Consider the following 17,151-nt stretch of genomic DNA (forward strand, 5'->3'; position numbering starts at 1 on the left):
CTGGCCTGTGCCAACTGACTCGGGCTAAGGGCTTTGGGCTAAGGGGCTGTTTAACTGCAGTGTAGATGTTTGGGCTCAGTCTGCAGCCCAGTTCTGGGACCCTCTGATCTTGCAGAGTCCTAGAGCCTGGGCTCCAGCCCAAGCCCAAACGTCTACACTGCAATTAAACAATCCGTTAGCCTGAGGCCCACGAGCCTGAGTCAGCTGGCATGGGCCAGCAGTAGGTTTTTAATTGCAGTGCAGACATACCCCGTTTGACAAATGGGTATGAAATTAACTTGTGTTGCCACAGAACAGAGGAAACAGAATCAGAGAGAAAACTGTCTTTTGTAACTGAGAAGATTTTGTAAAGATTGTTCAAGAATACAAACAGGGCATAATTGTGTGGGAGACTCTCCATGGTTCTGGCTCTGGAGCTACAATACTGTACTGCTAGCGGCACCTCTGGAAAGCACGTATGGTACCTGCTGCATAGACTCTTCTACCGCAGGGTTTCCTTTGAACAAAGAACATGCAGTGAAATTGCATTTTTTCAACATGTCCATCTACTGACCTGTAACAAACATATTCCTGATGCAGAATTCAATGGACTCCTTTGCTAAAACAGAATCTTAAAAAGATGACATGGTTTTGCAATTTAAATTATTTTAAGGAGAAAAAGCCATTGACAAATAGCTTCTAAATTGGCATGCAGGAAGCAAATGGGCCCCCTGTAGTAGAATGGAATACAATACTGCAATTACTCTAATGAATAGTGCTTACACATGTGAGCAGCCCCAACGGGATAGACCCTGGGAGTTGCCAAGTACCTGAAACTATCTCCAAAATTCACATGTTGCAGAAGCCCACAAGACCTGTGCAACATGGCGAAGTGGATAGAACACTGGACTGAGACTCTGGACTTCCCAAATCTGCTACTGGCCAGCTGGATGACCTGGGGCAAGTCACCCTATCTGTGCCTCAGTTTCCCCATTTCTAAAAAGGGGATGATAATGATACTCACCTCCTTTGAAAAGTACTTAGAGATCTACTGATGCAAAGCATTGTATAAGAAGTAGATATTATTTAAGTCCAATTTAAGACCTATTTTGAGGGCTTAAGTAATACACAGATTGTGTGCTGGCCCTTATCTTTTTTTTTGTATTACAGTAGCATGTGGAGTCCCCAGCCAAGATCAAGGCCCTACTATGTTGGCACTAGACAAAAATATCATAAGAGATATTCCTTCCAACTGAAATAGACAGATAAACAAAGGGGAATGGAAACAGAGGCATAGCATTAGTTGTCCCAGTCATAATACAGGTCAGTGGTAGAGTGGGGAATAGAATTCAAATTTTCTGATTCCCACTCCCGTGCCCCAGCCATTAGATAATGCTGCCTTTCTGCTCCCCCTCCCCCCCCGCAAAAGGGGTGAATTTAACTCTCCATGTGAGTTGCAGGTGTTCAGCACTTCTCAAGGTTTGGCCATATGAATAGGACTACATGTGTGAGTAAGAGCCTTATTCAGGTAAGCAGATATGTCTACACGGCACACTCACTCGGGCATGTAGTTACATGCCTCAGTGAAAAGCAGACTGCATCCACACTACAGTTAGCTAGCCTGATGCCTCCTCCTGCATGAGCCTTCCCTCGCTGCTGGAGTCTTTCTCTGGGATGGGGAAAGGCTCCAACAACTCTCTGCTGTCAGAGCTTCTCCTCACCACAGGGAGCTGCAGGGGCCTATTCCCGCTGCCTCTCCCCTGCCAGAGCCTTTCCTGCCTGAGGCAGGGAAAGACTGCAGCAGGATGGCAGCAGGACACTACAGTGCTAAAAATAGGAGTGTAAATGGGGAGACGCTGCCTGGGTGTGTAGAGATCCTTGTAGGGTACGTACCCTAAAGTTCTGGCATATCTTTACTCGCCTAAGCAATGCCTCACTTACACTGCTATTGACCCTGTGCTAGGGGTGCATGCAGTAGTGTATGAACACTGCACACCACTGTAAAGAGCATGCAGTGTAGACATTCCCTAAGGGTAGTAAGATCAGGTCCTGTGCATTGTAACAGGGAGATAAGTGTTGCATTGAAAGGCAAACTACTTTTACCGGTCCTTAATTGTGATAAATGACAAGTGATACATTTGTCCTGTGTCTAGTTAAGATGCTTTTGCCCAACTATTACCTATTTTTGGTTCATGCACCATTTGTCAAGAAGCCCGCTGACAAAATCACTTTGACAAACAAAACCGAAATATTCGTAACTATTTCACATGTTCATTAGCATTCAATTTTAGACAAGCTTGGAAATCAATGTTCTGTGGATCAGATAACATAGGCATTCTTCCCCTCCCCCCCGACACATTATTTCTTTCTTCAGTCCCATTCCAGTGATCCTAGATACGTTAGGAGTACTTGTGAAATCAAGTGTGGTCGTTTCTTCAGTGTGTCAGTCTTTAAAATGTATGAAAAGTATCTAGCAATGTACGTGCTGTTCTTTATGGAGGGATCAATAAGAAAGATAAGGCTACAGCATTGTCAGAAATCCTCATCAGGTCCATCACCCACATTCTTCCCTTCGTCTGCCCTGCTAACTGGTGGTATGTTAACATCCCCACCACGTACGACATGATGCCCAGTTTCGCCCATCATGAAACAAAACAGAGTATGTTTTTCTTTTTGTTCACATTGCAGTTGTCATTGTTCCTGAGTTTAAACCAAAAAGAGAAAGAGAGTCCCTGTAGTAAGGAAGCCGGATGATTCAAATTGAATATTTTATTGTCAGTATCCCCTCACAGTTTTGAAAAGCGTTTCTCCTGCTTTGTCCCTTTAATATTGATTTATTTTCCGTGGGGTGTCATTGTTACATTTAATATCCCCCTGCACAGCAGGGATAGATTGTTCTGTTGTAACTTTGGTTCCATGCCCAATGCCCATTTGTACTTCATCTGCTGATTCTGTTTAAAATTTCTTTAATATGTTCACAGTTTGTTTCTCCCCCCTCTTTTTTTTCTTAGTTTGACATATAGAACTTCATTAAATGCAGCATATATTGTAGCTTTAGACAGGAACTGTCAAGTAACAAATCTTGAATAATGGCTTTAAAATACATGGTGGTTGTAGTCTTGGCTACAGGTTGTTGTTGTATTTTTAAATCAGTGTAAACAATGTTCTCTTCTTCATGGGTTTGGAAGCATTTGCCTTTCTAAGGACTTATCTGTGTAGTCTGGCACTCTACAAAATAGAAAAGAAAAACATCTGTATTAGCTAAATGGAGAGATTGCATCTATCTGTCCATCACTCCCTCCCTCCCACCCACGCTCAGGGTTTTGGAGATTTTCCATTGCTGGAAAGGATTTAGTCAAGAATCTAACACATGGTATTCCTCAACACAGCAAGCTATATCCCTCTGCTACCAAAGGCCAAGGATTTAGAACCCAACTTCTACACCCTAGAAGTCAATGGGAATGTTGCAATTGATTTCAGTGGAGTAGGGCTTAAACCAGGCCACTCTACCAGAGCTGCCTAAAACTTCTACAAGGAGAGAGAAATGAAAGCAGGTGGAACTCTCCTGGTTAAAGGACAACCCCCAAGCCCTTTGTTCATGAAACTTTTAAGTGAACTTGGACTGTGTTTTGGATGAACCAGGACCAAGTCTGGGGCTGAGTTTTGAGTCCATCCACCCTGCTTATTACTGATGGGGAAGGATTATGGGCTTTGCTTAAACCAGGAAAAACTTGGCATTTTTCTTCTGAGTTTTGCTTTGGGGTTTCAGGTCCATTTAAATTCTGAAACAAATTCACAGGGTGCAAAATCCAGGCAAACTGAATGTCCTTGCACATACACACCTTTTCCTCCCAAACTCTCCCAACTAGGGGAATCTCATATCAGCAGACTCCAGAGAGTTTTGCATAAATGGATTCTACAGTTTTTCTCCCATTCAAGCACTTTATTTACTTCCTTTGTAACCCTTTCTCCATCGTTCCTGAAAGCAACAGCTGTACTGACCCTAGGAGGCCATGAATCGTCATCTGAAATTTCAGCTCTGTATGCCCCCAGCTGCTTAAGGGAAGAGGAGAGGATAAACTGTAAAGAGAGGTATGGAAAAATGTACTCTTTTTGAACATAAAATGGGTCTCCAGCTACACTTCAAGGAAGTTTTACAAATGGATCTATTTAAAGTCTAAAAATTATAGCATCTAAGAAAACTGGCATCCAGGAATACTATGGCAATTGGCAAAGACACTGAGCCGTTTGCTTCCTGTGCTCTTCCCACCAAATTATAAGAACCATAAAATGTTGATGTGATATGACTTTTTTAGGACACTACTTTGGGACCCCTTACTCAAATGACCCAAAATTTGCACCACTAACCCTACCCTAAGCCCTGATGAGGCAATACAAATTTCAAGGCAATCTGGATGTGCACATGGATGTTAGCTTTGAAAACCAGCTGTTAAATAGTATGCTAGACTCAACTATAGTGATACTACCATCTGATGATGATGCAGAATTGTTTGCCAATGCCTCTCTCAAGGCTACCTATACCTCTCCCAGAATGTTCATGTGCTACCTCCCCTGCTTGCAGTAAGGAATGAGCACATCAGGGTGGGGGAGGTAGACTGAGTTGGTGCAAATTGCACCCATGGGATGTAGACAGAATTGGAAGATGCCCTTTCAGTATGTTCTGCATTTATATCCCCGTGTCCTTTTGTAATTTTTCTATTGTCATGGCAGATTTTCTGTTCTCTACACAGATTTAGCTGTAAAATTCACTTCGCCCGCCTTCCCACTGATCTAAATCCCTCTCCCTGCTCATAGGAAGGCAGGCAGGGCATGGGCATGAGATCCTAATTTTCGGCATGAAAAACAACAAATGAACGAGTCTCTTCTTTGGATGGAACTTCAGATATCTGATAGGATAGCCTAGAAATGCTAGATTCTGCCAGCTGGACACAGCTCCTGTAACTACACTCAGGCACAGAGAGAAGCAACAGAAGGAAGACATGAGCATAGATATCTAATCATATTAGACAATCTAGCACTTATCTTTGAGCATCTGGGCCTGAATGATACCTAGACTTTTACAGTTCCCTAAGGCAGGGAAATGTAAGCCTGATTCTCATATCGCAGCCTTGTAAATCAGGAGTAATTCCACTGGGCAAAATTCTGCTGTAGTTACACTGGTGTTATACATCGAATAACTCTGATTACCTCAATAAAGTTACTGTTGATTTACACCAGTGTAAATAAGAGATGAATTTTGGCCTTGTTGTAAAATCAGTTAAAGGGTGTGGGAAGAGATGTGTTGGGATAGAGGTGGGTGGATCCTGATCCAGTGGAATGGTTCCTAGTTAATTGTTCCAGCCAATATAAATTAGATTGGCCTTAATGCTGCTCTAATTTACACTGGGTGCCCACTATAATTCCAGCCAATCCATTAGATTGGGGGAAGCATAAAAATGGTTTAGAGTCACCCTGGACTGTCCCATGGCTCTGTGAGTTCAGTACATCTGAGAATTCAAGCCTGAATCTAGCAAACATTCCATTAATAAAAGGAGTACTTGTGGCACCTTAGAGACTAACAAATTTATTAGAGCATAAGCTTTCGTGAGCTACAGCTCACTTCATCGGAGCTTATGCTCTAATAAATTTGTTAGTCTCTAAGGTGCCACAAGTGCTCCTTTTCTTTTTGCGAATACAGACTAACACGGCTGCTACTCTGAAACATTGCATTATGTCCTAGAAATCTGAGGTTGGTCACTTACAGGTTAAAGGACGACTGTGTGCAAATGAACAGAAATGATAATCTTCTGCATGGTCTTTACTGGACTGTTAATGAGGAGCTCCAATCTGAAGCACCTTCATCAGCTTTCTCTAGCCAGACATTACCTGGATGGACAAGCTCTCCAAATAGGTCACTCTGGCAATTACCGAATATGGTGGTTACAATGTACTCAACTTTGCTCCTGATTTTTTCTTCCCATGTGACTGTGCTTTCATCTCCTGCTCTAAAGCAGAGGGAGGAGGTGACACGTCTGGAAGCAGGAATTCAGACTGACTTTCAGTATGTTTTGGAAATAATTAGGAGACTGTAATTTGAAAGTCACCATGTAAGCCAGACATACAAATACTCTCTGACAAGTTTCTTCTGGCAGGCAGCCACTCAGTGTTAAAGGGCACGTTTAAAATATTTCCACAGGCTCTCAGACAATAAGGAGTCAGGAATCTCATTTAGAAACTGTAGGCAGTTTTCTAATTTAGGGAATGTGTATTTCTAAAGATGCTGGCTTACACCTACGGTTCCTGAAAAGCCCTTCTCTGAAATTCTAATTCTGTGGCTTTTCTGTCTTATTTCTGTACCTGAAAAATCCCCCCTCCCTTCCTCTCTGGCACTCTAATAACATGCATAAATTCTCATAAAATATTCATTAACCAGTCTAAGCTGGGACCTGGAATTTTCCTGTGCTAATTGAAATGAAAATTTTCAACCAGCTCTACATGTTTTTTTCAATGAAAAAATGGCTTTTTTGGGGTCAATGTTGAAATGTCTGTCAGCCATTTTGATGACATTTGGGGGGTTTTGTTGAAAAAATGAAAAATTTTGGCTTAACATTTTTGGATTTTTTTTCTTCAAAAACCTGAAAACTTTTGAACAAAAATTTCAATGCAAATGAAAACTTTTTGATTTTTATTGAAAATGTTGCTGGCACAAAGTACATTTCCTGATCAGTGCTAATACTGGTGCAAAATGCAATTTGCACATCATGTTAGGTGCATCACACTGCAAGTCTCTACAGTATCAAGGCATATTGTAAAAAGAAAAGGAGTACCTGAATACAGACTAACACGGCTGCTACTCTGACAGGCATATTGTGTACAGAATAGAAAGGGAGAAAAAGTTGATCATAGCTATGTACTCTCAAGGACACATTTATAAACATAGTTACCTGAACTGAGCCCCTGAAGTATACTTTATGTGGTACATTTTCAAAAACTAATACCAAGTTTTCTTTCTCCTGGGTGCAATTTGCATTGGTAAAATTAGAGTGCTGGTGTCTCTAACTCCTGGTTTACTCCCGCAGTGGCATATCTGGAGGTGTAAATACTGAGATTTGTATCCATAGCTGAAGTGAATTGTGCCCAGAGGAGCAGAAAATGCAGGTGCAAGTTTTGAGGAAGCAAATTGCACTTGCACAAAAAGAATCATAGAACTGTAGGATTGGAAGGGACCTAGAGAGGTCATCTAGTCCAGTTCCCTGCACTCAAGGCAGGACTAGACCAGTGGCTCTCAACCTTTCCAGACTACTGTACCCCTTTCAGGAGTCTGATTTATCATGTGTACAGCCAAATTTCACCTCACTTAAAAACTACTTGCTTACAAACTCACACATAAAAATACAAAAGTGTCACTGCACACTACTACTGAAAAAAAATGATTACATATAATTATAAAATAAATCAATTGAATATAAATATTGTACTTACATTTCAGTGTATAGTTAGTATACAGAGCAGTATAAATGAGTCATTGTCAGTATGAAATTTTAGTTTGCACTGACTTTGCTAGTGTTTTTTATGTAGCCTGTTGTAAAACTAGGCAAATATCTAGCTGAGTTGATGTATCCCCTAGAAGACCGCTGTGTACCCGCAGGGTCTAACTTGCTCTTAAAAATCTCCAGTGACAGAGACTCCACAACCTCCCTAGGCAATTTATTCCTGTGCTTAACTACCCTGACAGTTAGGAAGTTTTTCCTAATGTCCAACCTAAACCGCCCTTGCTGCAATTTAAGCACATTGCTTCTTGTCCTATCCTCAGAGGTTAACAAGAACAATTTTTCTCCATCCTCCTTGTAACAACCTTGTATGTACTTGAAAACTGTTATCATGTTCCCTTAGTCTTTTCTTCTCCAGACTAAACAAACCCAATTTTTTCAATCTTCCCTCATAGGTCATGTTTTCTAGACCTTTTAATAATTTTTGTTGCTCATCCCTGGACTTTCTCCAATTTGTCCACATCTTTTCTGAAATGTGGTGCCCAGAACTAGACATAATACTCCATAATAAGAATTACTTCTCCTGTCTTGCTTACAACATTCCTGATAATGCATCTCAGAATATTTGCTTTTTTTTGCAATAGTGTTACACTGTTGACTCATATTTAGCTTGTGATTCACAATGACTCCAAGATCTCTTTCCACAGTACTCCTTCCTAGGAAGTCATTTTCCCATTTTGCATGTGTGCAACTGATTGTTCCTTCTTAGTGGAGTACTTTGTATTTGTCCTTATTGAATTTCATCCTATTTACTTCAGACCATTACTCCAGTTTATCCAGATCATTTTGAATTTTAATCCTATCCTCCAAAGCACTTGCAACCCCTCCCAGCTTGGTATCATCTGCAAACTTTATAAGTGTACTCTCTATACCATTATCTACGTCATTGATGAAGATATTGAATAGAACCGGACCCAGAACTGATCCCTGAGGGACCCACTCGACATGCCCTTCCAACTTGACTGTGAATAACCTCAAAACATGTCCCAGCTGTTGTGCTGGGTCATCTTTCAGAAGTCCTGTGTCAGGAACTTCTAGTCAGTGGCTGGATACTACAATGCAATCCCCTAAAAAACTGTTTGCTAGAGACAGGAAATATATTTAAAATGTTGGTAACTCCAAAATGGGACAGTCTGTTTGGAACTGTTTGGAAGAGCTAGGGGTACAGACCTATCAAAAACATACTGTGGATTGGGATGTGCTCTGAAGATCACCCAATTTGGGTTCTGCCTGGCCAATGGAAAGGGAATCCCAGTCAATGTGGCTCCTTGTGTGAGTTAGCACTCCTCACACGAGCAAGGAATTGCAGGAACAGGCCATAAGGACCATTCTCTTGAGCTTCTCAGTTGATCTCAGCTGCTAGGGCTGAGCATGAGGCTTCTTTCAGCTACACAGAGGTTGAGAGAGGCTTTTCTCAGACACACAGGATTCAAGCCATAAAGGGCTTATAAGTTATAACCAGCATCTTGAATTGCACCTGAAATGAACTATGTAACGCAGTGCGAAATGGGGAACTGGTGAAATAAGTTTCCTGTGCAGCCCCACTTTGAACTTCTTCAGGTGGTGTCCTGAACAGTGCATTGCAGTAATCCAGTCTGGAGGCAACAAAGACATGGAGAGCAACCAAACATGATAGCTGCTTGATAGTCCTGTACTTTAAGCACAAGACTGCCATCCTTCATTCTGTGATCTGGAGACTGTTAAGTTTAAAAACTCAAGGCAGACCCTCAGCTAGTGTAAACTGACATAACGCCACTGAAGTCAGTGTACCCAGATCAACTTATACCAACTGAGGATCTGGCCTTCATTTCATAAGAATCTATGGGACAAACACTAGTTTCATGGAAATATGTGAAGCAGCCTTACCTTTCCAAGAGGCACATTGACATCAAGGCCAAAGAATAAAGGCAAGAGAGAAGAACAAGAATAGAAACAGAAACTGCAGAAGAAAAAAGAAGATTATGTAAAAAAAAATCTTGCTGTACTGTCTTAAGGGTCAGAGCTAGTTCTCTTTGCAATTTATATGACAATGATAAATTCAGTTTAGCATGAGACCTGAAATAATTACGCATGCAGAAAACATGTTTTCCAGTTGTGTCTGCAAATATCAACCCCTCTTCCTGGTGTGAAAAAACTAGACTGTATCATTTTTTTTAACTCATCAGCAAAATGAATGCATCCAACACCACATGGCAACACGGGGCTAGATCTTCTGCTGGTGTAAATCAAAGTAGAGTCGCTGAAGTCACAAACTGGTGCTGATTTATACCAACTGAGCATCTGGCACCTGGTTTCTAAAATGGCGCCCACTATCCATAGTAGTAAACATGCTAAGATCATGGATACATGATGTAACACTGACCTTAATCAGACATGTCCCTCATACTGAACTATTAATAACTGACTCTTGGATCTCTTCCATCATGATCCTTGCTCTTCTAGTGGGAGGAGAATTTTTGTGGTTTGAAAATGTGGCCATCCAATGTCTTCCATCACAGTTCTCCATTGAACCATGTCACAAGTTTTGATTTGTTTTTTAAGTCAAAGGTTACATCGTAATACACTCCCAATTTTTGATCCATTTTCTGCCTGTGATTGTATTATATACTCTTGCATATGCCCTTGATTTCTACTGAACATCACTGAAACTTTGGCAGCAAAGTGGAAAAAGAAGAATGTGTGTAGCTAAGGAGTTAAAATATATGTTTATTCCATTATTAATTGGATTACTGTTAGACTAGATGTTTTCTGGTGAAGAATTGGCTACTGTCACAGTTTCAATGCCCCTGAGATTTTTTCTGTATTATGCTTTGTTTTGCTTGTTAAGTAAATTGGTCATGTTCCTTTAGACATAGTTTAAAGGAAGTTGTGAAGACAAAAATGAGCATTCAGATCCACAATAGACTTTATTTAATCATCAGGCACAGGAGGTGGGATCATCTTCTAGCCGTTTAGCAACTTTTGAATTAGTTGGCTGCCTACTTCATTTTGGGTCTCAGTTGCCTTGACTGCAGTGAGCCTGTGATTACGCCCACTACATTTCTCTTCAGGAATGTATATACAAAGTCAATAAGCAAAAAATCTTCAATTTCTTTTGATGTCACAGTTCAGTTATGGGGCAGGATTCTGGTACCCGTAGTCACATTGTGTTGTATCTTACTCTAGTCCCCACTGGTTTCAACATGGGTAATGGTATCAGAATCTGGCCCTAAACTTGTATAACTAAGAGGCACAATCTTGAAATCTTAACTCAGTTTCATTCAATTCTTAATGCTGACAAAACTCACCTTGGTTTCAATGGGAGTTTTGCCTGCATATAAAGAGACTTAGGTAATGACTGAGTAAGGACCTCAGCATTTGGCTCAACATCATTTGCTACATAATCATATTTTAAATAAGATGTTTATAATTTTATAGAAAAATATTCTTTCCTAAAGGGAATAGAGAGTTTGCAGGAAGGGGAAAAACAGATCTGAGATTGTCTGGATATCATGAAAGACATAAAATGGAAAGAAAATGAAGTGGAAAGAGAGACACTAACATAGTTCAGTTAGTTCAGCAAATACTTTTATGATTTTTAGTCTAAAAAAATTGTCTCAGACTCAATAAAGCTGATCTGATTCTTTTAAAATCTGTAAAACAACCAACCTTTTCCTCTAGGTCCTTGATCTGTCTCTTCTGGACATCAGTTTTATCTTCTAAATCTCGGATCCTCTAAAAATAAAAAGCAAACAAACCAACTCTAGACTCTGAATGCATAGAAGAGAAAATGTTAACTGTTTTGCTCAGCTGAACAAATTACCCAGCTGGGGCAAATTTTAAAGATCCTGGAAATGAACAACTAAGAAATCCAGCCAGTTCTACATTGGCATAAAATCCTTTGTTATCCACTCCTGCACCACCTCTTGATTTGCCATGCCCACATCAGTGCACACTGATCTCTGAAAATGAAAGGCGTTAAATGCAATGATTATGTCCCAGAGAGATTAATTAGCAACTGCCCACTTTGGGAGGGGAGGAACGGAAGAGATTAGAAAGAAAATCCCATTCACCACCTATTTGAAGAAAGTCATCAAAGTGCTGGAACAATTTTTATTGTGGGGGGGGCTGAGAGCCATGGAACCAAACTGTAACCCCTGTATATAATGGAAACCACTTCAACCAGGGAGTGTGGCCCCTAGTTCCAGCATTTATGCTCGTCGGTCTTATCTGTGCACTCTTCATAGCTGACACTGATACTGTTACGTATCGTAGGATACTGTTTAAAATCACTTTTGATTTTAAGGCCAGAAGGGGCCATTAGATCATCAGTCTGACCTTCATAACAGAGAATTGCATCCAGTCACTCCTGCATTGAGCCCAATAACTTTTATGTTTGAGATTTGTGCTATGAGGCTAGAGTCATGAAACAGTAAATAGGAAGAGAGAGTTGTTAGGTTTTGAACTGAAGAGGCAAAATATTCCCACAGCCTCCATCAAGAAGATAGTGAAACCTGCATTTACATGCATAGCGCAGGTATTTATATGCCCTGGACAACTCAGCAGTGAAAACCAGGCCAACTGAACTAGGATCTCTCATAAACTAGGGAGAAACATTGGACCATAATTTGCATTTTTACCCCTCAAAACAATATGTTTTTGTTTTAGTATTTGTTCTAAGATCTTGGTCCTTGTACACTACCTGATGTGCCTGCTGTAGCAGCTCCATCCTCTCCTGAAGAATCTGGCAGTCGTATTCTCTGCTTTTCCTCAGCATCTGCCGTCTTAACTTTTCTACGGCTGTCCTCAGCTCCTCCTGTTGCTTTTCACTTAGCAGTTCCCCAAACTTTATCACCGTTTCTTGCTGCAAAGCATTGTACAAAGTAGCTTCAAGCTCCTGGATTCTCTAGTTGATGAAACACCAAAAGTTGGTTAGAGATGGAACATTGTACTAAATATAGCTGGGATTTTTTCTGTTCGTAGATTCAGGCGTCTACATACATACATACAAGAAGCTTCTTAGGTATACATGTGTGCAAGATTAAAAAGCAGAGCTGGTCAAATATGTTTCAATGTTTTGGCAAAAAATGTCCATTGAATGTTTTCATTGAAATTCATAATTGTGAAATGTTTCAAACCGCTATGGTGTTGGTCAAAACTGGGATGGAATTTTCATGAGCATTTTCACCATTTTTTTTCTAAAATCACAAATCAAAATACTGAGGAAAATTTCATTGACATTTACATTTTGACCATCTCTGTTAAAAAGGAATAAGGGTGAAAGATCAGCATGCCAGGATACAGATTTCTCTCTATTAGTCTTGCTAATACATGAACATGTTCAATGCAGGGTTAGGTAGCCCTGCATTCTCTGCTCATCATTTTATCCTTTCCTCTTATACACGAAACACTTCAAAGTTGCACTCAGCAGGTATAAGCCCTGTATACAACAGATTTTGCTGGGCTGGTATTTTCCAATAAAATTGGTTGCAGTTTGGTATACTATCTTCTCACTATGACAGGGGTGGCCAAACTTACTGACCCTCCAAGCTGCATATGACAATCTTCAGAAGTTCGAGACCTAGGTGCACCTGCCAGGGCTCAGGGCTTCAGCCCTGCTCCTGCTGAAGCCCTGAGACCCCCCTTCCCCTACCCCACCATCCCGCTGCTAGGCAGTGATCCCGAGCTCCCACTCAGTCTGGTAGATGGAGAATGGGGACGTAGGGGGCTACGCAAACCACATTTTAACTATAAAAGAGCTGCATGTGGCTCATGAGCCACAGATTGGCCACCCCTGCACGTTGACTTTCACTAAAGGAGATATTTAAATATTCCTGCACATGTCTAGTTCTGGTTGTCTGCAAGACTCCAACTGGGCAAGGTGACTCTAATGAAGGACATCTACTGTTAACTTGGAAGAGTTTCTACTTTAGAGTATCCGGCTTATCATGATGTGAAGAGGCCAGTACCATGTGAGGCTGTGCAGACTGCAAGGTGGTGGTTTTAGCAGCATGCAGAAGGCAGCTATGAAAAAGTTAGGAAGGATTTGCAAAACTCTCTCTCCCCCCAGAATCTGTGTCGCATTATGGTGCGTGCTGTAGCATTTTCCTTGTACATACCATGTATGCCTGGTCAAGAGCTTGCTTCCTGTAGTCTAATTCTTCCTCCAAATAACCTTTTATTTTGCAAAACTGCTCCTACAATGAACAATAATTTTGACAGAAAAAATGAATTTGTTAGTTGACATGCCATGGAAAGTATTATTTGATCAACCACAGATATCTCATGGGAGCAGAAATTTATGAGATCTGTCAGTAATGGAGACTCTGCATGGTTGTTAATATCAAGTTAATATCTATAAAGTCTGAAGGAAAAACAATTATGTTTGCTTTGGTAAGGTAATAGAGTAGAAATGTGCTCTGGTCTATACTGGAGTAACTCCAGAATGACTTTGTTGTCTTCAGTGAATTACTCAAATTAGACCAGTGTTACTAAGAGCACAATTTGAACATATGATTACTTTACAGTCCATGTAAACTTGTTCATCTTTTAGGTATATTACTTCCTCTAGTTTAAGGAGACTAAGAGAGAAGCCAAATCCTGACCTCGCTGTAGTTATACTAAGCACAATTCAACTATGAACACCTTGCCTTTAAAATATTAAGGATTTAAAGCAGGAGTAGTCAAGAGGCAGACCACGGGTCAAATCTGGCTCACCAGGTGCTTTGAACAGACCTCAAAATCTTTTATTTACTTATTATTATTATTATTTATTATTAATTATTTATTATTTTCTCTGGAGTCTGGACCTTGTCTATACCTTGACCAAGAAATTGAACCTTTGCAAAAACAATTGATAACTCTTGATTTAAAGTGTGTTTAAACAACATAGTAAAAAGAAAAGGAGTACTTGTGGCACCTTAGAGACTAACAAATTTATTTGAGCATAAGCTTTCGTGAGCTACAGCTCACTTCATCGGATGCATTCAGTGGAAAATACAGTGGGGAGATGATTTATATACACAGAGAACATGAAACAACAGGTGTTATCATACACACTGTAAGGAGAGTGATCACTTAAGATAAGCTATTACCAGTGGGGGGGGCGGGGGGGAGAAGACATCTGATTTGTGTCCATTTATTCTTTTACGTAGAGACTGTCCAGTTTGACCAATGTACATGGCAGAGGGGCATTGCTGGCACATGATGGCATATATCACATTGGTAGATGCGCAGGTGAACGAGCCTCTGATAGTGTGGCTGATGTGATTAGGCCCTATGATGGTGTCCCCTGAATAGATATGTGGACACAATTGGCAATGGACTTTGTTGCAAGGATAGGTTCCTGGGTTAGTGGTTCTGTTGTGTGGTGTGTGGTTGCTGGTGAGTATTTGCTTCAGGTTGGGGGGCTGTCTGAAAGCAAGGACTGGCCTGTCTCCCAAGATCTGTGAGAGTGATGGGTCATCCTTCAGGATAGGTTGTAAATCCTTGATGATGCGTTGGAGAGGTTTTAGTTGGGGGCTGAAGGTGATGGCTAGTGGCGTTCTGTTATTTTCTTTGTTGGGCCTGTCCTGTAGTAGGACTCTCCAAGGTGATCAAGAAGATATAATTCATTTTATTTGCTAAAAGATTATTTTTTCTGACTCTCTGAGACATCAAATATTTTGATATATTCAGTGGTTTGTTATAGATATATATCAAAAACGTTTGCCTACCATGTCACTTTCCAGTTCCATCATCTTCTGGTGTAGAGCTGCTTCAGCACCTTCAATCTGCTGGATCCACTAGAGGGTGCAAAACACAGAGCTGTAACCTACAGCACTTGTAACTAAAGTGCCCCATGACAAACAGGACCCCGCCAAAATGCTTCCCCTCTATTTTGCCTGACTTCAGTAACCAGAAGGCCAGAGCCCCTTACTAAGGGTGTGGCACAAAACAGCTTTACAGATGGCTTCAACAGCTACTTGGAAATTCCATAGGCATAGGGGGAACTCCTGAGTGGCATAGAGCTGGCTATGCTCAAATTATGCCACTCTCTCCTTTGTCACCCCTTTTAGCTGAGCTGCAAAAACAAATCAGTTTAAACAGAAATATTTCAGATGAGATTTTTCAGAACCAAATAGGAGGTTTTGACACACAGTTTCCTATTTACTTCAATGGGAATGTGTGTCTATATCCCTTAGGCGGCTTAGAGAATCTCAGCCTTTCAATCCATTGCTAGTTTTACCATATATGGTTGATGGCTTTGCATAACTTTCCTCTATAAAGTTTACAGTCACTACTTACATTTAGTGTGGAAGCTGCATTTGTTACAGATCTAAATTCATAGCTTAGGATAGAGATAGACTAGAAACTTCTTCAGGTATGATAATATCAGTGCGGATGTGATTCTTTTATACCAGTTCTATACAGGCACCTTTTCTAGTGTGGATGCAGTTATACCCGCAATAAAGTGCATTTGTTGGGATAGCTTTTTGGCTTTGGGGAAACAGTATAAGCTATGCCAGCAAAAGTATTCCCGCAAGCCTTTTTTACTGTAGAATAGGCCTTAAATAGTGCATATACTTGAGAGACAAGCACCACAGAAATTGTACCTTTTCTGCCAAGGATAACACAGTGCTAGCTTGAATTATAGCCACTTGCTCTTCATTTCTTAAATTCTGTAAAGTGAAAAAGAAGAAAACCAAGCTAAGGAAGGCATAGCAGTTTTCTAAAAGCATATTTATATTGTTAGAAGAAAATCCACATTCTGTTCTCACTTTCCCCAGTTTGCATGGAACTCTGTCGTGTATTGCACAGAGCATTACACAAACAAACACATTAACAGGTGTCAATAAATACAGTGTATACAGACTATTTATTATTTATAGCTAGGCTCTTCAAAGGAACCTGTCTAAGTGAGGTGTCCAAATCCCATGTAAATTCAATAGGAGCTGGGTGTCTAGCTCCCTAAGGACCCTTTGCAAATTCTATCCTACCTTGGGAAAGGTGAGGACCTTTCTGCATAATGCTAACCTGTGCAGACTGACTGGACATTCCAATCCAAAGGTATGTGATGTGAAATGCAGAATAAAACTAGACTCCTTATAAACAGGATGGGCTGATTCTTCCCTCAGTTACACTGGTTAATTTACACTGGTGTAACTTCGTTGGGATTAGTGGAGTTACTTCTGATTTACACCAGCATGAGTGAGGTCCACAGCTGAGTAGGTACGGATATTTGCTTTCATTTGAATTTCCTATACAGTTTCTGTAGTGCTGTCAAAAGGGGATAGTTTGACAGTCCCGGGAATTGACGTCTGTTTATCCATATGGCAAGGACTAAATAGGCAGCAACACTGTGACCCTCCTTTACAAAGCCCTCTGACACACCCTCCACCATGTTCTGGCAGGCTCAGGGTCCATGGGATAATGTATATTCCTCCCCATTTAGTTCCTGGTCTGTCTCCTGAAGTTGCCAGTAGGGGTACCGTAAGGCTAATTGAGATGTGGTCAGCTCAGACCACCAATTCAATTCACACAGGCTACCAAATAACTATCAAATACCAATAACAGTTAGACTGGAGCTACATTCAGTTTGGTGACTCAGAGATTAAAGGCTCAATATCCAATTACCAATACCCAGATGCCCCAGCTCCCCCAA

At 40.8% G+C, this 17,151-nt stretch overlaps 1 protein-coding gene across 3 annotated transcripts in view; it reads right to left on the reverse strand.

Annotated features, from left to right (window-relative positions):
• Nucleotides 1–2,733: 2,733 nt before the first annotated feature.
• JAKMIP2 (janus kinase and microtubule interacting protein 2) overlaps nt 2,734–17,151 on the reverse strand; it is a 105,114-nt gene continuing 90,696 nt past the window's right edge. For 2 of the 3 annotated variants that reach the window (XM_038414734.2, XM_043490663.1), the window contains 7 exons: nt 16,103–16,168; nt 15,224–15,292; nt 13,628–13,705; nt 12,211–12,414; nt 11,178–11,243; nt 9,396–9,468; nt 2,734–3,207 (listed from right to left, as the gene is read on the reverse strand). In XM_038414734.2, coding sequence (XP_038270662.1) covers nt 9,418–9,468; nt 11,178–11,243; nt 12,211–12,414; nt 13,628–13,705; nt 15,224–15,292; nt 16,103–16,168 — 534 coding nt within the window. In that variant the 3' untranslated portion in view covers nt 2,734–3,207; nt 9,396–9,417. The remainder of the gene's footprint in view (nt 3,208–9,395; nt 9,469–11,177; nt 11,244–12,210; nt 12,415–13,627; nt 13,706–15,223; nt 15,293–16,102; nt 16,169–17,151) is intronic. The other variant, XM_043490664.1, reaches the window with a different exon arrangement.

The sequence above is a fragment of the Dermochelys coriacea genome, chromosome 8, assembly GCF_009764565.3.
Source record: "Dermochelys coriacea isolate rDerCor1 chromosome 8, rDerCor1.pri.v4, whole genome shotgun sequence".
Lineage (NCBI taxonomy): Eukaryota > Metazoa > Chordata > Testudines > Dermochelyidae > Dermochelys > Dermochelys coriacea.